Source organism: Orycteropus afer, unplaced genomic scaffold, assembly GCF_000298275.1.
Source record: "Orycteropus afer afer isolate SDZICR_OR568_19922 unplaced genomic scaffold, OryAfe1.0 scaffold00133, whole genome shotgun sequence".
NCBI classification, from domain to species: Eukaryota; Metazoa; Chordata; class Mammalia; order Tubulidentata; family Orycteropodidae; genus Orycteropus; species Orycteropus afer.
The window spans coordinates 2,648,558-2,670,788 of record NW_006921720.1 but is presented as its reverse complement, the minus strand read 5'-3'; the positions used below and the strand labels follow the sequence as shown (position 1 = coordinate 2,670,788).

Genomic DNA, 22,231 nt, shown 5'->3' with positions numbered 1-22,231 from the left:
TTTTGAGTAGGACTGGTATCAGTTCTTCTCTGAATGTTAGAATTTTCCAGTGACAGCATCTGGGCCAGGACTTTATTTGTTGGTAATTTTTTAATGACTTGTTCAATTTCTTCTGTTGTTATGGATCTGTTCAACTTTTCCACCTCAGTCTGTATTAGTTTAGGTAAGTAGTATGTTTGTGGAAATCTGTCCATTTCTTCTAGATTTTCATATTTGTTGGAGTAAAGTCCTTCATAATATCCTGATATTATTCCTTTTCAGTTTGTTCTGTTGTGACATCACCCAATTAATTTCTTATTTGTGTTATTTGCATTCTCTCCCCCTTTTCTTTTGTTAAATTTGCCAATGGTTTGTCAATTTTATTAATCTTTTAAAAAACCAACTTCTAGTCTTGTTGATTTTTTCTATTGTCTTTCTATTTTCTGTTTCATTGATTTCTGCTTGAATCTTTATTATTTCTTTTCTTTTGGTGACTGTAGGTTTTTTTGGCTGCTTTTTCTTATTGTTGGAGATGCTGGGTTAAGGTGTTGATTATTGCTCTTTCTTCTTTTTTGATGTGTGCATTTATTGCTATAAATTGGCCTCGGATCACTGCTTTTGCTGTGTCCCAAAGATTTGGGTATATTGTGTTCTCATTCTCATTTGATTCAAGGAACTTTTTAATTTCATTTTTTTATTTCTTCTATTACTCAGTCATTTTCAAGGAGGGTGTTATTCAGTTTCCATGTATTTTCTCTTTTCCTTTCATTTTCCTGTTGTTGATTTCTAATTTTACAGCATTGTGATCTGAGAAGATGCTTTGCAGTATTTCAATGTTTTAAAATTTATTCAGCCTTGCTTTGTGGCCTAACTTATGGTATATCCTAGAGAATGTTCCATGTGCACTGGAAAAGAATGTATATTATGCTGTCATGGGGTGAAGTGCTCTGTAGAGGTCTATAAAGTCAAATAGGTGGATTGCATTGTTTAGTTCTTCTGCATCTTTGTTGAGTTTCTCTCCAGTTGTTTTATCTGTGATTGAGAGTGGTGTATTAAAGTCTCCTACTATGACTATAGAGTCATCTATTTGTCTTTTCAATTCTGTTAGAGTCTGGCTTATGGATTTTGGGTCTCTTTCATTGGATCCATAGATATTTCTTATTGTTATGTCCTCTTGTTCAATCGATCCTTTAATTATTATATATTGTCATTCCTTGTCTCTTATGGTGGTTTTTGTCTCAAAGTCAGTTTTATCAGAAATTAATATTGCCACTCCTGCTCTTTTATGGTTGCCATTTGCTTGCTGTATCTTTTTTCAACCTTTGATTTTTAGTGTATTTTTGCTTTCTCTCTAAGGTGTGTCTCTAGTAGACAGAATATTGGTGGGATATGTTTTCTTATCCAGTCTGCAACTCTCCATTTCTGGAGTAGTGCATTTAATTCATTGACATTCAGTGTAATTATTGACAAGTACGAATTTATTGCTGTAATTTTGTTATGTGCTTTTTCATGGTGTTGCCGATTTCTTTGTTCCATACAATTTTTTTGTGCTGATATCATTTTGTTTATGCATCATGTTATCACATCCTTCATTGCTATAGTTTCAGTTTATGCTAAATATTTGTGCTGGTCCTGTTTTTTATTTTGATGTGAAGGTTTATAATTTTTCTTTGAGGTTACAAAACAGGATCATTTGAAAAGTAAATTAGGAGGCTGAATCAAGGTATCTATTCTCAAAGATGGCATGCTTTGTTTGGCAGTGACAATGTGCAGGTTCTTAAGTAACTCATATGTTTCTCCTTTATCTTTCCCATCAGAAGCCAGACCTTCCTATTATCTTAAAATTCCCAAACTAATTTTATTTGATCCATGTCATTTTGGCCAGGTGAGCAAACTATCATAAAATTGTTTTATTCACCTAACCATCTAATTCCTAACAAATTAAGTCATCACTTTTCTCTAATAAACATGTATGATTTATTTCCATTGGAGGGGTCAGGTGGAAGGCAGTATTCATGGCAGACAAGTATTTTCCCACAAAGTAGAATATTTATTCTGCACACTCTTACATTAGAGATGAAACAAGGTCTATAGTTTCATTTCATTAATATTGCTTCATTATTTCACTGGGGGATGAAATAGAATTAATAGAAGATAATTATATTATTGGCTTTAGGGCTTTAAGAAAGAAGGAGAGACAGAAAGAGATCAGTATTCCCTTTACTCCTTCCATGTGAAGGTTTATCATTTTTCTTTGAGGTTACCCTGTGATTTATAATTTTCTCCCTAAGTTTAGAATAGTCCATTCTATCTTGCAATTGTCTTGACTTTGTCACCATTTAGAAGTTCTGTAACTACCCTACTTTTTCTCTCTTTTAGTTTGTAGTTGTCCTCATTTGCCAATTGATGTCCCTAGTTCCCTGTTTACAATCTTGTAAGTTTTTATTTTACTTTGGATATTTCCATAACTGGGTTGGTTTCTGAGTTATGTCATCATGTGTGTTAATGGTAGGTTGTTGTTTGCTATTATTGGCTCTCTGTGCAAGGGACTCCCTTTAGCATCTCTTGTAAGATTGGTTTGGTTTTAACAAATCCCCTTAATTTCTGCTTATCTGGAAATGTTCTAATTTCACTATCATATTTGAGGGACAGTTTTGCTGGGTATATAATTCTTGGTTGAATCTTAGGCTTTCTTTGTTTTGCTTGTATCTTTTTTTCTGATTGATCCCTTTCCAAAGAAGCATTCAGATATTTGTCTTTCAATCTCACTAATTCTGCCTCCCATTGATTCAATTCTATGCCTTTGCCCTTTCAATGTGTTATCTATTTTTGACAACTTAGTGTTAATCTTCTGGATTTCTATCTGTAGATTTTGTATTATTTCTAATTTTTCATTTATTTTGTATTTTATTTTCTTCTGAAATTGTTCTAGAGTTTTGTCTGTCTTTTCCCTAATTTTTCAGTGTTTTCCTTGCTCTGTCTCCCAATCTGTTGAAGGTACCTAAATACAATTCTTTTGAATTCCTTATCAGGGAGTTCCAATGCTGCTTATTCCTCAAGGATGTTGTGGGTCTTGTATCCTGGTCTCTTGTTTCTACTGCTTTAACTTGCTTCTTTGTGTGGACTGTGCTGGTCTGTTGTCTTTGAGGCATTGTGATGTTTTTGTGTTTATTTTTAATTGGTGATTGTATGTTGGAGTGATTTGCTCAAGATTTTCATTTACTCTGTTTTGTTTGGATGGATCTGAGTAAGCAGAGTACTGTGCTCCTGTATTCACTAGTTGGTAGCACTTATGCATTCACCACCTGTCTCCTGGTGTTGTAAAGAGAATGAGAGTGGCTGCACAGGTCTCTGTTAATTCTTTGTGAAGAGCAGTTAAGGGTGAGTCAGGCTTGTATTGGCTGTCATGTATCATTGGCCAGTTGGTGCAGAAGCAAGTAGTGGCCTTCACTCATTAGGTGGGGCTGCAGGAGGTGAGGATATTGTTGGGTCATATGGGCATGGTTGCTGTCTCCCACTCAGTTAGACAAAAACAACAGTTGAAAAACCACCAAAAGAAAAGTAAAAGCAAGTGAACAAAAAACACACACCACACAAACACACAGGATCAATCACCAAAAAGATAAAGAAAAAAATAGGTAATAAATGAGGTGAAACATTTAAAGAAATACTTTAAAAAGACAAAATAAATATGAATGGAAAAAGAGGAAAAAATCCACAATATCTGGGGAGAGGTGAATAAGAGAAAAGATGTAGAGTAGGAGAATAATGAAGAAAAAAAAAAAAAAGGGAAAAATGCAAAAAGAAAAACAAGGGATGGGGAGAACAAACAAACAAAAAAGGGAACCAGGAAAAGGGAAGAGAGAAAACTAGAACCTGGGAAGGGAAGAAGAAAGAATAAAAATAAAAAGGAAGGAAAAAAAAAAAGAATAATTTTAAAACAAAAAAACCAAATCTGGGATGGGCAGGGCGCCCAGGCTCCATCAGAGCACACAGACTGAGTTGGAATTCTTGCTGGCCCAGAAGGTGGGAGTGAGGGATGGCAGCACCTCCATTCACCAAGAGGGTGTGGAGTATAAGAGTAACAAGGGGAATATTGCATCTTTCCAGTCATCAGCCTCTGGTATGTCCATGTTGTCCTCGGCAAGTAGAGGCTATTCTTAGATCCCTGGAATCTGAGAGAACATTGTTGCTTTAAATATCCAAAATGGTCCAAACATTAGTAAACATTCAAAATGGCTGCACTGTGTGGACAGGCAAAAGTCCACATTCAGTTTGTCTCCTTCTTTGCTGTTTCCATTTTTAGTCATCAGCCACCAGTGTAGTCCTCCATGCAGCCCTTGGTGAGCAGGGCTGAATTTTAAGTTAATTCTTAGGTCCTAACACCACTTGGAAATATCCAAACTGTCCCTGCCATCAGGATTGCTGATAGTCTGCAGTTCTGTTTGTCTCCTTTTTCACTGTTCTCATGCAGGTTCTTCTACTATTTGGAGTTCAGTCCACTTCTGTATCCTTTCTTTCAAAGCTTAGGGCTCCAGGATTACCTTCTGTATCTGTGACAGCTGGTTTCTCTTTTCTTTGTTGAAGAGGATCTGTGTAGTTTGTCTGCTTCTTCTGCCATCTTACCAGAATTCCCCTGTTGTCTATATCTTTTGTGCACATTTCTGTGTCCTCCCTTTCCCCATTGTCAACATGTTGGTCACAGACTGTTTCCATACGACTGGTCCTCTCAACCAAATCAAAATGTGACCCCCAAAGAATTCAAAATTTCCCTCTTCTTTCCTCCTATTCCCAGTAACCAACAAAGTGAATTTCCTTCCCTGAATAAACCTTTTCTTGACTTTTTACAATAATGTTCTCATATAATATTTGTCCTTCTGTGATTGACTTATTTCACTTATCATAATGTCCTGCAAATTCATCCATGTTGTGAGATAATTTGTGTTTCCTTCATCATTCTTTAATGTTGCTTAATATTCTATTATGTAAATGTACCATATTTTGGTTATCCCTTCATCTGTTAATGGGCATTTAGGTTGTTTGCATCTCTTTGCTATAGTGAAGTGTGCTGCAATGAACGTGGGTGTGCATATGTCTATTTGTGTCCTGTCTCATTAAAATCACATCCTTCCCTAGCCTCTGCTCCTAATCCCCAACTTGCTATATGTTTTCTTTTTCTTCACAGTAATTAAAAACAGTATTTTTAGTTATTTATTATGTTTATTCTTTCAGTTTCTGTATCTCCTTTCTAGAATATAAGTTCCATGAAGGCAGACATCTTTCTTTCATTCACTTACATGTATCACAGCCCTAAAAGTTCTGCTCCACAGCAGGTGCTCAGCAGACATTTGTCAAATGTTGATTGAAAAACTGTATTCTTAACCTATGTACTTACCTTTACACCTGGAAATCCTTCTAGTCCTGGCAACCCCATTGGACCAGGTTCTCCCTGTTAAAAATGGACACAGGAATTTTAGGAGCAAAGATTACAAGGTTTTTAACGATTGGTTACAAAGGCAAACTTTTTTTTTTTTTTTGCCAAAAAATAACATTCAAATAATGATTTGCAATCTAACAAGCAAATGTTGTTGTTGTTGTTATGTGCCATCGAGTCAGCCCCAACTCATAGCGACCCCTCCTTGGGTTTTCGAGGCAGTATCACTACGGAAGTAGGATTGCCCAACCTTCCTTCCAAGGAGTGGCTGGTGGGTTTGAACCGCTAGCAGTCTGGTTAGCAGGCAAGTGACTTAGCCACTATGCTACCAGAGCTCCTAACAAGCAAATAGTATGCTTTATTTTTGCACATCTGTATTCTTGCATTTGGTGTTTGAAAATAGTTTGTGAATAAAAGCTATTCGCCAGAGAGGTATGAGTTTATTTTCCAGTTAATTGTTTCCATTCTGATTAAGAATCTAATCAGAAAGAATCCTTCTCATCAGTGATAATTCCAATTTTTAAGAATGAGAATAAAAGACAGGGTTCTAACAATGTTTGCCAGTGTGAAGTAACTGAGGTTGCTGGATTACCAGAGAATGAGACTAAACTCTTTAAGAGTAAATGCAGATGGAGTTCTCAAAGTAATTTATCATCGTTTATTCTCTGTAGCTGAACATGAAATGTGAATGCTTGAGAGGATGACTCAAGCATGATCCAATGATTCTAAAAGTCAAAGTTAAGCTGACAGGTCATTGACAGAGATAAGTGTCCCCTCCCTTTTTTTTCTCTTTCTTCTTTTTAATTTTTGTTATAATCAAATGTATGATGCCAGTCTAACTGGAGCCTTTAGATTCTCAAGGAATGCATTTAGAAATGTTGTGGCGGAGGAAGCTGCTAACTTTGAGCAGATAAACATCCTCTCTCTTTAAATCAAGAGAGATAAAGTGGGTACTTTCTTGTTCATAAATTAGTCAATCCAAATATTTTCTTAGGATTCTAATTGAAAATGGAGCTTCCAAACTTTATTCTCTGTGAATATATTTTTGTACACATAATTCCAATCAGATTAAAAAATATTACCAAGGTTCTCATTTCCATTATTATTTATGGAAAATAATAATTTATTTATTCCATTATTATTTATGACATTGTCCTTATTAAATGAAGATGCATATATATGACTGATACATTTTATTCTTTAAGAATCTTTTAAAATCCCTCTTAATATGTAACCTGTCAATCAGGAAAAAAAAAATTCTATTCTGCATAAAGCTCTGTAAAAGAGGCCCTGAGTTACTGACAAAGGAAATAAGCTCTTTGACTCCCTTTGTTTACATTCTCAACAGTCCTTAGGATAAATAAGGTGCCCAGTCAAAAATATTTGATTCAAAGTAGCTAACAATTAAAGATTTAATTGAAAGTTACTTATAAATTGAATACTAAAGGAGCAAATTGGAGTTACCCAGAGGATAATAAATTCAATTAATGGTTTTTTTTTTCTCTGTAAAGGTTTACTGAGAAGATTAGACATAGTGGCACATGTCCATCATCATGGGATTTGAAAGATTGTCAAAGAAATAAGTCCCCCCCATTTCAAAATGACTTTTCAGTTTTCTTCTCTGTGACCTACAATTTAACCATTCCTAGCTTATTTCTATGGCATGAATCATTATTCTCCAATACTGGGCAACTTGAGGGAGATGAAGAGAATTCCATGGTGGTGCTAACTTAGGACCCAAAAAAGTATTTTCAAACTTTATCTAGGATGAATCTGAAGGTTTGTTTAATTTTATGAGTCCATATTTCCATTTTTGAGCTTCATCAACTTAATTCACATCTCCAAAAGCAGGATACACCATGTAATTAGTTTTGATTTTTCATCCTTTATTATACGCTAAGAAATTTGCAGTTTAATTTCTTCACATATTGCCACCCAATTTCCAATCCAACTGAATTAGAATTTATTGTTTTCTTTACTACAATGCTTTTAAAAAAAACTTTCCCACCTTAACCTGCAGCTGCTAATGCAAGAATGTTCAAGAAAAGTCCATGAGAAGTATATCTATAAATGGTTCAGAGGGGATATTTTGTATGTCTGAGATGGAAGTATAAGATGGAAAGATCAGGAGGAAATTTTTATAGTTGACAAGATAAAAGAAAATTAAAATTATAATGAAGGGTATAGCTGTTGAAATCATGAAAAAAAGTTACAGATAAAAGAAATTTCTAAATCACATATTTGGATTTGGATTTGGGTTTAGAATATGGTACTTACTAGTCGGAAGAATACTTTCAGGGAAATAAAAGTTGGCTTTAATAATATACTTTTATGAATAACAGAAATAAGTTCTTTAGTGCAAGTCCTTAAAAAATATATTTATATGTGAAAAGACTTCTTTTTATGGCTTGTTTTTTCACTGGTTTAAAATATATTCATGTAGTTTTATCCAACTATACTGTAATAAAATGGCTTCAAATTTTTTCCCAGGCTAGTGGAAAATGAGTTGAAAGTTTATTCCATTTCAGGTATTTCAAGCCTATACTCATAGGTCAAAAGGATACACAAATGAAATATGAAGGATTGAACATATGCTTAAAAAGGACATGACTGGAAAAAATGCCAAGGAATAAAGGGAATCTAATTGAATTTGGCAGAACTTTTACAGTGAAGCTCCATGGTTGAGAAGAATGCTGAGAACAATTATCATCCTTTGGGTGGTTGGAGGACAAGATCTCCTTATACGCTGAGTGTTAACCTCCTGATACATTACTCCTAATAAGTGAGTTTATGACAACATGCCATGTCTCCTACAGAATAATTGCTGAAGACATCCAAAGGAAATAAACAGTCTCTTTCCTTTTTTTTTTTTTTTTTTTAATTGGGAAGAAGGCTGGCATATTAAAAAATTTCTTTCTAGTAAGTATTTTTCTTTCACAATCTACTTAAAACTGAATCAACCGTACAAAGTGTGCTATTAAAAAAAGTGTCTCATCTTTCAGGAGCTTTGCATATGTCTTCCTCCATCACAAGATGATTTCTAAAACACACTGATGGAAAGAGATGAATCTCAGGGCAATGACAATATCAGGCTTGGGGGAGGGCAGACTGATGCACCTAAAAAATGAAGAACATATTGGTGGCATTTCTTTGGAGCCCTGCGCCTTTTGACTCAGACACGTTAATTGATGAAAACCTAGGAAGAACATGAGGTGATGTTCTTCTTTCAAACTTTAACAAAGATCCTTCTTCTAAATGACACATAACAATGGAAGATACATACCGCTGGGCCAGGATCTCCTTTTAGACCCTGTAAGAAAAACATAGAAAGTCATTTTTAAAAATAATGACTGAAGCAAAATTACAGAACACCAACATATTTTCCTGAATTTGCTTTAATACACATAAAAATATCTGTGAGCTTTGCTTTGGTTACACTTTTAGATTTGAATAAAAGATAAATAAACATAATTTGGTATGACTCCCATGAAAATGATTGCTTGGACATTGACTTAGCTCTTAGGTTTATAATGAAAAATGGCACCATTCTGCAAAACACTATATATCATTGTTTTGGCTGTGTATATATTTTTTATTTTACTATAATGGCTGCCATTTATTTTCTCCTGCTATAAAATTTTTGGTTATACTTGGAATATGTATTTTTCAGTGCACTTAGGAGGTTTTTTTTTTTTTTTTTTTTCTTTTTTCTTTTTTTGGTGACTATTGCTAAAGGGTTTTTGGTGATGAACAACTGTACTCACAGGGGGACCAGGTGGCCCTGGATAACTGGGAACATTCACACCTCCCTTCAAGGAAAAGAAAAAGAGAAGCATGTATAGTAATCCATAACTGGAAAAGGATTTTAAATAATTAAAAAAGCAAATACCTGAATTTTATATAAACTGCTCATTCCATTTCCTTCACTGAATGGTATACCCTTAGGAAAGAAATGAGATATGAAATTATAGCTGTTATTTAATTTATGCAATTAAATTCTGTTAAAGTTAGCATCTCTACCTTTTATCTTTTTACCAAGTGATATTATTCCTATCCTACTTTAGAAGGTGACTTGTAATACTGTAAGTGATATAATGCAATGTTTCCATTTTTAGCTTCTCAAAAGTAAATGTAGGGAAAAATGAGAAGGAGTATGAGCTACACCTGCAGCACACAGACACTTTCAGTAGGGGTCTGATTAGTGCTCAGGTTGACAGATGGGACACTAGTGCATTCAGAGGAAAATATTATTTGCTCATTAAAATTCAGTTTTTGAATTGCCAAATTATGCTAACTGTTTACAGCCTGCTGACCTGTAGGCTATAATGTGGTAGTGCTGATGAATATGTGAATAGGGAACAATTTGGCTACTGGGAAGGAATTCTTTCCATACCAAATAGGAAATGAAGGTAAGTCAGGAAGATAATGTTACTTCCAATCTGTGTGGATGTTTATACAAAGAACATCATGTTTTAGAACAATGGGGAATAAGAACTTCCTAAGAAAATTGATATGTCGAATGTAAAGTCCCAGGATAAACAACACTTAAAGGCATTCTAGAATCTTTTAAAAAATCATACATTTTAGTATTCAGGAAAAATATGCATATGGAAATTTTAGTTAAGAACTTGGATCCTTCTTTTAGAAAATTCCCACAGAATCAATAATCAAATTGCATTGTCTTTTTTGTGACTTCCACAGTTCAGTCGCAAAATTGAGGAAGCCATTATTTCATTGTTTTGGGGTTAATATTTTTGGATACTGAGGTGCTCAGTGAACATGATTTGCACACATCTTCAAAACACTAGTGATGGAAGGGAAAACACATCATTTATTTATTCTTTTACTATTTCACTCATTCTCTTTGACAATTTCTGAATGTCTACTTTATTCCAGGATGTTAAGTCCTAGATAGACAAAGGCTACTTTTGTTTGAGATTTTTTGGGAAAGTTTTCTAGAAAAGACAATATGTAATCTGTGTCTTGAAGGATGAATAGTTTTGGAGAATTTAGGTGCGAAGAGAAAGATTTTTTAAGCCAATTATGAAAGCTCATGTTATATTTACTGTTCTGTTTCTCCGCTGGGGAGGGGGTACATGCTAGGATTTGATCCCCTAGTGCATTCTAACCTGCTTCCTTGTCAAGGGTGCAGACAAACCAAGCTGAGGAGTAAATTTAGAAAAGAACTGAGTGCAAATCTTTTTATGTGTGCAAAGCATGCATTTACACTCAGACTAAGAATATATCCTGTTGTCTTCAGAAAGTCACAGCTGAATCCTGCTCCTTCTTGGGTGAGTTTTGCCTCTTAGGCTATTCTTACGAGGTAGAGTGTTTGGCCTGGACCTAAGCTCTGCTGTGATTTGAGCATGGCCCCACATGAGGGCAGACTTGCTCCAGAAAGAGGTGCTTTTCTCCGCAGCCTTCCTGACAAAGTGCGCATCTGTTTCCATCATGAGCATAAAAACATCAATGGCTCTTGTATATTTTGTTCACTAGGTGCTATATAAATAGAATTTCCTTGCATCTCAGACATCACTGATGGGAATGAACACATAGAGCATAATACCAAATTTTCTACCAACTCGCACTGCCGGGAGGGATCTCTTTTTACAGGTTCTCATTTCTGTGAATGAGACTCATTGAGGCTAAATGGTTTTCCCTAGGTCCCCCAGGCAGGAAGCGACAGTCGGCATGCACTCGGGGCTCCGAAGTACTCTGACAGGGAGGCCCACAACATGCAAGTGTGAGCACTGCACATTGGGGCTCAGCCAGAGGGGAAAAACAAAACAAAACAAAAAACAATCTCCCCAGGCTTACATTGGCTATTGTTTACATTTGTACAAAAAGCACTTAAGATGTCCTTCTCTGAGAACATCTAAATGTAGTCTGACATACAGGTTATAAAAATCTTAAGTAAATACATGAATTTTAAGTTTTAAATCTGAAACAACTCACAGGTGGGCCCGGTGGTCCAGGCTTCCCAGGGGGTCCCTCACTGCCCTGAAAGGGATACAGACCAAAAAAGAACGGCTTAGACATTTCTACCCGAGGCTTATGAACCAGGATGTGCTTGCTCAGACAGGCATCTTCTGAAATCAATACAATGTGTCATTTCATTTCAGCCTTGCAAAGTCTTACTCAGCTTGGCTCTCTCCTTCATCTGGGGAAACAGTATCTAGACCATAAAACCAAACCAAACCAAACAAAACTCACTGCCGTGGAATCAGAGCCAACCATAGCGACACCTCCTTGGGTTTCCGAGGCAGTATCACTAAGGAAGTACATTGCCCAACCTTCCTTCTGAGGAGTGGCTGGTGGGTTTGAACCGCTAGCCTTCTGGTTAGCAGTCAATACCTTAGGCACTAGGCCACGAGAGCTCCTCCTACCATGTTGTTGTTGTTATGTGCCGTCGAGTCAGCCCTGACTCATAGTGACCCCTCCTTGGGTTTCCCAGGCAGTATCACTACGGAAGTAGGATTGCCCAACCTTCCTTCCGAGGAGTGGCTGATGGGTTTGAACCTCCAGCCGTCTGGTTAGCAGTCAAGTGCCTTAGCCACTATGCTACCAAAGCTCCCTACCATAGGAAAGGGAAATGCCTCTTCCCAGTCCCATCTAGACATCTGTTGTGGGAGCCTTAGGGAGGAAGCTTGTTCTTAGATGGAGCCACAAAACTCAGGTGGTCATGTCCTGGACTTCAAGTGGCAGCTGGGGTCTTCTCCTAAACTGAATGTGATGAGCAGAATTCTTGTTTTTATTTTTAAATTTTTTATTATGATTTGGGTGAAAGCTCACAGAGCAAAATCATTTTCCATACAACAGTTCATACACGTTTTGTTTCATGACATTGATTGCAATTCCTACAATGCAATGACTCTCCTCCTCCCACTTCCTCCCTGTGGCAATCTGTTCTCTGTGTCCTTCTTTCCCACATATTCCTGCCCTCTGAGATCTTCCCGTGCATATACTACCCTTTTGATATCCCATGGTTGATTGTTTTAAGGAATATACCTACTTGGTATAAAATGTCTATTGTTTGGCTGGAAGCCACAGAGTGAGTTCAATTCCAGGCCTGAAGGCTGACTAGGAGCCATAGTCTCAGAAGTTTCCCCAGTCTCTATCAGATCAGTAAGCTTGTTTTTTTTATGATTTTGAGTTTTGTCCCACATTTTTCTCCCTCCCCATGCCCCCATCTAAGATCTCCTATTTTGATTCCTTTCCTAATGGTTGGCATTGGTAGCCTGGCACCATCTAGTTCTTATGGTCTCAAGGTCATGTAGGCTGAGGTTTGCATGATACACTAGTCCCTTGGACTAATTCTTTTCATGTGTCTTTGGTTTTCCTCATTCTTCTTTGCTTCAGATAAGGAGAGACCAATTGTTGCATCTTAGATGGCCGCTCACAAGCTTTTAAGATCCCAGTCACGACCAACCAAGGGTGGATGTAGAACAATGTTTCTGTGTAGCATGTTATGCCAGTTGAGCTTGATATCCCCCACAACCATGATCCTGAGCCCAGAGGCTCCAAAACTTGGATGAGCAGAATTCTTGCCTGCAGGCAGCCAGCTCTGGGACTGTGGCTCTCGTAAGCTTTCACTTTAGCCTTCACCTTTTTCTAATCAGAGGGGGCATCCATAAAATTTGACTTAAGTAGAGGAAAATCATAACCTGTCTTGTGTCTGCAGATGGAGAAATTTCTTCCATTTTCTAAATTAATATCAGACTGTATAACCAAGTTATCCATATTCTGCTGAACAGAAGTGACTGTGGTACAACATTGTTTAAGGAAAATTCCATTTATAGTTTCAACAGCTTACACATTTTGCTTATGGAAGAAGTGGACTTAAAATAGAATTTGTGAAAAATGAATTCAAGTTGAAACTTGAAATATGGATTTCATTTTAATTTTTACATAACATAGAATACTTGTTTGCTCCATAATAAATGAGTTATTGTAGTCCCACTGGTGCCTTTAACCAGTTATTCCTATAACTGTACTTTTCTTACAGGATAATAGCCTCATAAAATCTTTTAAGTCCCTCAGTGGTAGTGACAATGACAAGAAATAGTTAATCAAAGAAAGAATTCCTACTTATTAGAGCAAAATTCCTACTCATAACACTCAAGAATTTTGAGGGATTTTAGCCTATTTCCATCATTTTGAAAAAGTATTTCATTCCAACTACCCCTGCTTTTTAGCAACAGAGAGCAACATAAAATTCTTTTATTTGCATGTTTAGCAATAAAAATAAACTTCCAAGGTTTTTTTTTTTTTTTGCTATGTATTTGCCTAAGAATGTGTTCTGAAGAATGAATGTATTATATCTTTTCCTAAATGCTTTGATGATGGCTATGTCTCTAAAGCATGCCACATTCTGGTGACTGTTGGCAGTGTCCTTCATAGAATTATGTCATAGTTCTCATGAGCCAACTAACAAGGAAAAATATTATGTGACTATTGAAAAGACTCTTTTTTCCCCCTTGGCATAATTAAAAGTCATATTTTCACTCTCGTTTGTGCCCCAAAGCTCATCTCAGTGTGGAATGCCCATTAACTTCAAAGGCAAATCTATGACTAAATTATTTCCATGGAGAACAAAGAAAAAAAGCTAATGGGGTGGACAAGCTCCTTGAGCTACTACCAGAAAAAAAAAATGTGCTGAGACTATCTAGAATAAGCACATTGCTTCATTTCAGATTTGTTGGGATCCCTTTGCTCCTTGATGCCATTATGCCCTGTTTTGGTCAGGGAGCTTGCATTGGAGTAAAAGCCACTTAAATGACTCCTGTGGACTCTTGGCTCTTATTTCCCTAATATGAATAGCTACGTTTCCCCACTTATATGCTGGCTCTTTGTTTACTCAAACTATAGGGCCAATTTGAATCCTAAAGAAGATAAACACGACAGCCATGTGGTCTTGCTGTCTGAGACTCCCTTATTACTAGTCCCCACGTCTGACCATGACAACCCATTTGACCAATAACTGGACTCTCCAGGAAACACGGTGGCCTGGTTCCTTAAAGAGTTTCTCTTATATCCTTGCTGTGGATTGAATTGTATCCCCTAAAATGATATGTTAAAATCGTAATCCCTGGTACCTGTGAATGTGACCTTGTTTGGAAGTAGAATTTGGAAGATTTTTATCAGTTAACATGAGAGGCTATGGTGGGTCCTAATCCAATATGACTGGTGTCCCTATAAAAAGAGGAGAAGAGGCACACAGATAGAGAGATGCAGAGGGAACCATGTGATGATACCTATCATCACAGAGATTGGAGTTTTGCTACCACAAACCAAGGAACATCTGGGGCTACCACAAGCTGGAAGTAATGAGGAAGGATCCTCTGCTAGAGGCTTCAGAGAGAGCATGGTTCTGCCAAGACCCTTGACTTGGACTTCTAGTCTCCAGAACTGTGAGTAAACAAATTTCTGTTGTTTAAAGCCATGTAGTTTGTTGTACTCTGTTACAGCAGCCACAGGAAACCAATACCATCTTCTAGGGACAGAATTTCCAGATTGTCTCACAAAGCCCTTCAATTTTTGGATCCTGTTTACGATAGCCAGCTTGCTACCTGGAACTTCAAATCTGCAGCTGGAAGTATCTGATAAACCACCGTATTTGCACCTCTCCAGGAGGCTTCCACTCAGCCCATCCAACCACATGAGTATGTGCTCAGGACCTTGAATTAATTCAGTTTGGACTTTTTCTATATGGCATCCTTTCCACTAAGGGTATATCTCTTGTGCTCAGACAAACTTTTGGACCTATGTCCTTTCAAGTCTACTACGGAATAATCATCCCCTAATACCATAGCTGGGAGCTCTGGTAGCATAGTGCCTAAGGCACTTGACTGCTAACCAGAAGGCTGGCGGTTCAAACCCACCAGCCACTCCTCGGAAGGAAGGTTGGGCAATCTACTTCCATAGTGATACTGCCTTGGCAACCCAAGGAGGGGTCGCCATGAGTTGGGTCCGACTCGACGGCACATAACAACAAACAACAATACCATAGCTCTGGTAGCATAGTGCCTAAGGCATTTGACTGCTAACCAGAAGGCTGGAGGTTCAAACCCGCCAGCCACTCCTCCAAAGAAAGGTTGGGCAATCTACTTCAGTAGTGATACTGCCTCGGAAACCCAAGGAGGGGTCGCTATGAGTTGGGTTTGACTTGACGGCAAACAACAACAACAACAATACCATAGCTGGAATCCCTGAGTGGTGTGAGAAGTTAATGCACTCTGCTGCTAACCAAAGCAGCTTGGAGGTTCGAGTCCACTTGGAAAGAAAGCACTTGCAAAAAGAAAAAGCACTGGAAAGAGACAATGGGAAGAAAGGCCTGATCATCTACTTCTGAAAAACTAGCTATTGAAAACCTTCATGGGCACAGTTCTCTCTGACACACTTGGGGTCACCATAGGTTGGAGTCAACTTGATGCCAGCTGGTTTGGTGTTTTTGGTTTTGACATCATACCTATTTTTAGACTCTGCTTATTATAGATCTCTCTGTAAAATGACCTCACTCTGCCTCTATCCCAATTGGGATGATTAGTGAGATATTTCCTCTGTACCTTGTCACCCTTTGCTCCAACAGGACCAGGATGTCCAGTTCTTCCCAATAAGCCCTATAAGATAGAAAATGAAGTTAGTTACAGAAACAACAACTAAATGACAAAAGAGTATTGTCGGTTGTTTGCTGAAACTTACACATTCTGAAGGTCATTCGATCCTAATTAAATCAGTCCTAAAAGCTTATATTTCTTCAGGCTGATACAGAAGCTGTATCCTGCTGATAAGCTCTTGGAAGGGTAAAATTTGTATTTGCGGTCGCTTTTTCACCTTGGCCAACCACATGTAATGACCTTAATTGGAATCTTTTGATACATTTAAGAATTTAGCCTTGCTGTTTAAATGGCAATTTACATAACATTATGCCTTCCTAAATGGGCTATAATTTTGGTTGTGATCAACATTTTAAATACTTCAAGACATGGCAGAGTTAACAATGTGCACGTTGAGTTATGTGTTCTGCATTTTACCAACGGTGAATAAAATTCAATCTTAATTCTTCTTTAGGAATAGAGTTAGCTATGTTTGTCATGATTCCTTTCATAACTTTTCCTCTTAACTTTCAATTTTATTGTACTATTTTAAGCCAGGGTTGTTCTACATAACTGTGAGGATAGCACAAATGGTAAGATTTGAATTACGGCAAATCCAAGAGACAAAATATTAAGGCAGAGCAATAATGCATTCTTAGTTCTGTGGTAAAGACTATATCTCCAGAGGAACTTCAAAAAGGGAAGAGTTGGAGAAGTTGAAACTTGAGTAGTGTTGTTAGATTTAGCAGGTAAAAATGCAGTAATTGTGATAAACTTATACTTAAAAAATCATCGATTACCAGAATTTCAAATTTAACTGGTTGTATTATATTTTATCTGGCAAGCCTAGACTTTACTAAACTTGAATTAGGGGTTGGGTTTTGCATGTTGGGAAAAGGAAAAATTCTGATCTAGAATCTTTAAGCAGAGTAACAGAATAATCAAAGAAATAAAGGCTATGACGGCATGTTTGAGGGGCAGTGAGAAAAACGTACTGACTAACTAGAGTGTTATTTTTATTCCGAACCAGGAATAAAAATAAATTGAACCTGATAATCCTTGACACATTTTTTTTTTCCTCTTGAAAGTGAATTCTCAGTTTATGGTGCTTAAAAATGTAAGGGTGTAACTATCTGAACAGCTCCTCCAAAGGTTAATACCAAAGAATTATAACTAAAAATTTAGAAAGCTCTTCTACATCCAACTTCAATTTCAAATAGACTAGCTTAATCACAGATTGCTCTTTGGTCTGGTAGAATTCTGATGATGAGTTCCCAAGGCCCTGAGCAGCCTTCAGGAATGCTAAATGAAAATTTCAGACGTTGGAGGAGGCCATTCTAGGCTATGCAATATCCATACAGGTACCAAGAACATAAGGCAATGAAGAATACTGTTTTAGCAAATACGTACAGGGGGTCCAGTTGGTCCTGGAGCACCTGGAATGCCTGGAATTCCTTGAAGACCCTAGAAGAGAGAATTCCTAACCATAAAATCTATTATATTACACAGTTGGGAACAAGGTATTCAAATATTTTGACTATTGAAAGTTTAAAATCTATTTTGGTTAATCAAGAAGCATGATATATGTCATATACAAACACCCACTTTCAAAGAACAAGAATAGTGAGCTAAAATGCTATGACATAGAATCTATACAAAATATAATTTAATGTTTTTGGTGATTCATAGTGCATTTCTGATTGCCACGCCATCAGCAGTAGCATGAGAGAATCCTGTACTGAAAAAAGCATGGAAACACGAATTTCTGACTTTGCAAAATGCCATCAAAGAAATGTATGATTACACTAAAGCTATGATCTTCATATATGATTCATATATGATTACACTAAAGCTAAGGTCTTCATGCCCTGGAGAAGGATGTCATGCTTGGTAAGGTGGAGGGTTGACGGGTAGGCCCTCAATGAGATGGATTGACACAGTGGCTGCCGCTATTGACTCAAGTATAGCAAGGATCACGGGGATGGCCTGGGACTGGGTGGTGTTTCGTTCTGCTGTGCACAGAGTCGCTATGCGTTAGACATGACTGGACGGAAACAACATGGTCTTCATTCAGGTAGTGGGAAAATTGGGAGAGTGCCTGCCAACCCCGCTGCAGCCCGCTGGGCAGCTGAGCTGTGTGAGGGGGAGCACTGGTAGTGTAGTGCCTAAGGCACTTGACTGCTAACCAGAAGGCTGGTGGTTCAAACCCACCAGCCACTCCTCGGAAGGAAGGTTGGGCAATCTACTTCCGCAGTTATACTGCCTTGGAAACCCAAGGGGTGGTCACTATGAGTCGGTCCAACTCTAGGGTACATAACAACAACAACAACAACATATATTTTAAATTGTGATTCGGGTGAAAGTTTACAGAGCAAATTTACTTTCCACATAGCAGCTCACATATACTTTGTCTCATGACATTGACTACAATTTATCACAATGCAACAGCTCTCCTCCCACTTCCTCCCCATAGTTACCTCTTCCTTGTGTCCTGCCCTCCATGCACTCCTGCCCCCTGAGCTGTCTCCCTGTGCATACACAGCCCTTCTATTCTCCCATGATTGTTCTCTCCAAGAAGTGTATCTACCTAATTTAAATGTTCATCTCATATGCCTGTCTTTTGTTTGGCTGGAAGCCACAGGAGTGGGTTCAATTTCAGATCTGAAAGGCAACTAGGGGCCATAGTCACAGTGGTTCCATTAGGCTCTACCAGACCAGCAAACCTTGTCCCTTTTTTTTTTTTTTTAAATGATTTTGAGTTTTGTTCCATATTGTTCTCACACTCTATCCAAGATCTTCTACATAGATCTCCCTCTGAGCGGTTGACAGTGGTAGATGGACACCATCTAGTTCTTCTGGTCTTATAGTTGTATAGGCTGAGGATCACATGGTGTACCAGCTGCTTGGACTAATTGTTTCCACGCATTTTTGGTTTTCTTCATTCTTCTTTGCTCTGGATGAGGAGAGACCAGTTGTTGCATCTAGATGGCTGCTTACAAGCTTTTAAGATTCCAGTTGCTATTTGCCGAAGTAGGATGTAGAACAATGTTTTGTGTAGTATGTTATGCCAATTGAGCTTGATGTCCCCTGTGACTATGGTCCCGAGCTCACAGATCCAACTACTTATTCCCTCTGGGTAGCTGGCTGTGGCCAAGAAGTGACAACAACTTTGTCCCTTGTCAGCTCTACTATATACCTGGGAATTCTTACAGAACATACCAATACACTTGTAGAAACATTGTCTGCCAGCCATATACATGGTCTTGAGCACTCTCCCCAACTCATAGACATACCTAATAGTTCAGCCTGTCCACCCATCTATCTCCTGTAGATCAATGCTTGGCTTCACTGACAACACAGTACTGTATGTGCAAAATGGTTCATCTTTGTTGTTTGTACTTCCATGTACCTTTCTATGTCTTGCTCTTCCTCAATGCCACTGTGTTGTTCACTCACATTTGGTACATTGATGTTATCTTCATCCAAATCAATACTTGTCTCTACCTATCTAACAGTGTTACCTCCCTTCCTCTCCCACCACTGGTATCCAGCAAAGAAAATTTCCTTCCCTATTTTCTATTTTGTTGAACTTCGCTACTGTGGTGGGGCAAGATGGTATCTCATTGTTGTTTTAATTTGCATCTCTCTAACAGCTAATAAAGGAGCCCTAGTGGTGTAGTGCCTAAGGCATTTGACTGCTAACCAGAAGGCTGGCAGTTCAAACCCACCAGCCACTCCTTGGAAGGAAGGTTGGGCAATATACTTCCACAGCGATACTGCCTAGGAAACTCAAGGAGGGGTGACTGTGAGTTGGATCTAACTTGATGGCAGTGAGGATGAGGTTAACAGCTAATGATGGGAGCTTTTCTTCATTTGTGTGCTGGCTGCCTGAATACCCTTTTTGGTGAAGTGTCTATTCATGTCTTCTGCCCATTTTTTAATTGGATTATTTGTCTTTTTGTTGTTGTGGAGTTGGAGTTTTCTATAAATTCTAGAGATAAGTCTCTTGTCAGAAATGTCATTGGCAAATATTTTTTCCCAACCTGTAGGTCCTCTTTTGACTCTTTTGGAGAAGTCTTTGCAAGCACATAAATATTTAATTTTGAGAAGGTCCCAATCATCTAGTTTCTCTTCTGCTGTTTGTGCATTTTGGGTTATGCTTGATAGTCTGTTTATGCCATATATTAGGGCCCTGAAATTTGACCCTAGTTTTTCCCTGAGAAACTGTATAGTTTTAGGTTTCACATTTAAGTGTTTGATTCATCTGAAGTTAGTTTTTGTCTATGGTGTGAGGTACAGATCTTGTTTCATTTTTCTTCAAATGGATATACAGTTTAGCCAGCACCATTTATTAAACAGACATTCTCTTCCCCAGTTATTGGATTTCAACCCTTTGTTAAAGATCAGCTGATTATAGGTCAGTGGATCTATATTTGGGTTCTCAATTCTATTCCATTGGTCTGTGTGTCTGTCACCAAACCAATACCAGGAAGTTCTGACTACTGTGGCTGTATAGTAGGTTTTGAGATCCGGCAATGTGAGACCTCCTACTTTGTTCTTCTTCTTCAATAGTGCTTAGCTTATCTGAGGTCCCTTTCCTTTCCATATAAAGTTAGTGATTGGTTTTTCCATATCTTTAAAGAATGTTGGTGGGAACTGGATTGGGATTACATTGAATGAATAGATTGCTTTGGGTAGAACTGATATTTCCACAATGTTCAGTCTTGTTATCCATGAGCATGGTATGTTCTTCCATTTATGTAGAACTCTTATGGTTTCTTGAAGTAGTGTTTTATAGTTTTCTTTGTAGATGTCTTTTGTGTCCCTGGTAAGATTTATTCCCAAGTATTTTGTTTTTTGGTAGCTATTGTAAATGATATTTATTTCTTTATTTCTTTTTCAGCAATCTCTTTGCTGGTGTAGAGGAATCCAACTGATTTTTGGATGTTGATCTTGTGTCCTGCCATGATGCTAAATCTCTCAATTAGTTGCAGTAGATTTTTGACTGAGTCTCATGGGTTTTCCAGGTTTAGGATCATATCATCAGCAAATAAGGATAGTTTGACTCCTTTCCTAACATATGGTCTATCATGGATAATATATCATGTACACTGGAAAAGATTATATATTGTGCTGTTGTTGGTTGAAGTGCTCTGTAGATGTCTATAAGGTCAAGTTAGTGGATTGTATTATTTAGCTCCTTTGTGTCTTTGCTGAGTTTTTTTCCAGTTCTATTTTTCATTGAAAGTGGTATATTAAAGTGTCTCACTATGACTGTGGAGTCATCTATTTGCCTTCTCAACTCTTTTAAAGTCTGATTTATGTATTTTGCAGCTCTTTCTTTTATATATATTTCCTATACATTTATTATGGTTATATTTTCTTGTTCAATTGACCCTTTAATCATTATATAAAGTCCTTCCTTGTCTTGTATGGTGGTTTTTGTCTTAAAGTCAAATTGATCAGAAATTAATATTGACACTCCTGCTTTTTTTTTGATTGCAATTTGATTGGTATATCTTTTTCCAACTTTTGATTTTTAGTCTATTTTTGTCTTTGTCTCTAAAGTGTGTCTCATGTAGACAGCATATTGATGAGTTATGTTTTCTTATCCAGTCTGCAACTCTCTGTGTCTTGAGTGGTGCATTTAATCTATTAACATTCAGTGTAATTGTCGACAAGTATGAATTGGTTGCTGTCATTTTGTTATGTGGTTTTTTTTGGGGTTCCTGGTTTCTTTGTCCCATATAATTTTCTGAGCTGAGCTCATTATGTTTATGAATCATGTTATCATTTCCTTTGTTGCTATTGTTTTAGTATTTGCTAAATATTTGTGTTTGTCCTTTTTTATTGTGATGTGAATGTTTATCATTTTTCTTTGACATTATCCTGTGATTTATAATTTTCTCCCAGAGTTAGAACAATCCATTCTAACTTGCAATTCTCTTGACTTCCTCGCCATTTAGAAATTCTGTAACTACACAGTATTTCCCCTCTTTTTGGTTTGTAGTTCTCCTCATTTACCAATTGATGTCTCTGGTTCCCTGTTTACAATCTTGTAAGCTTATTTTTCTTTGGATACTTCCATAGCTGTGTTGGTTTATGGGTTATGTAATCTTGTGTATTAATGGTTGGTTGTTGTTTGCTATTTTTGGTTTCTGTTCAAAGGACTCCTGTTAGTATCTCTTGTAAGGTTGGTGTGGTTTTTCTTTTTTTGTTTTTT

General features: G+C 37.4%; 1 protein-coding gene across 1 annotated transcript in view; it reads right to left on the bottom strand.

Annotated features, from left to right (window-relative positions):
* COL19A1 (collagen type XIX alpha 1 chain) overlaps positions 1-22,231 on the bottom strand; it is a 537,038-nt gene that overhangs the window by 57,453 nt on the left and 457,354 nt on the right. The window contains exons 34-40 of the mRNA XM_007945183.2: positions 17,419-17,472; positions 15,979-16,032; positions 11,369-11,413; positions 9,303-9,353; positions 9,178-9,222; positions 8,697-8,723; positions 5,375-5,428 (exon numbers count right to left, since the gene is read on the bottom strand). Coding sequence (XP_007943374.1) covers positions 5,375-5,428; positions 8,697-8,723; positions 9,178-9,222; positions 9,303-9,353; positions 11,369-11,413; positions 15,979-16,032; positions 17,419-17,472 — 330 coding nt within the window. The remainder of the gene's footprint in view (positions 1-5,374; positions 5,429-8,696; positions 8,724-9,177; positions 9,223-9,302; positions 9,354-11,368; positions 11,414-15,978; positions 16,033-17,418; positions 17,473-22,231) is intronic.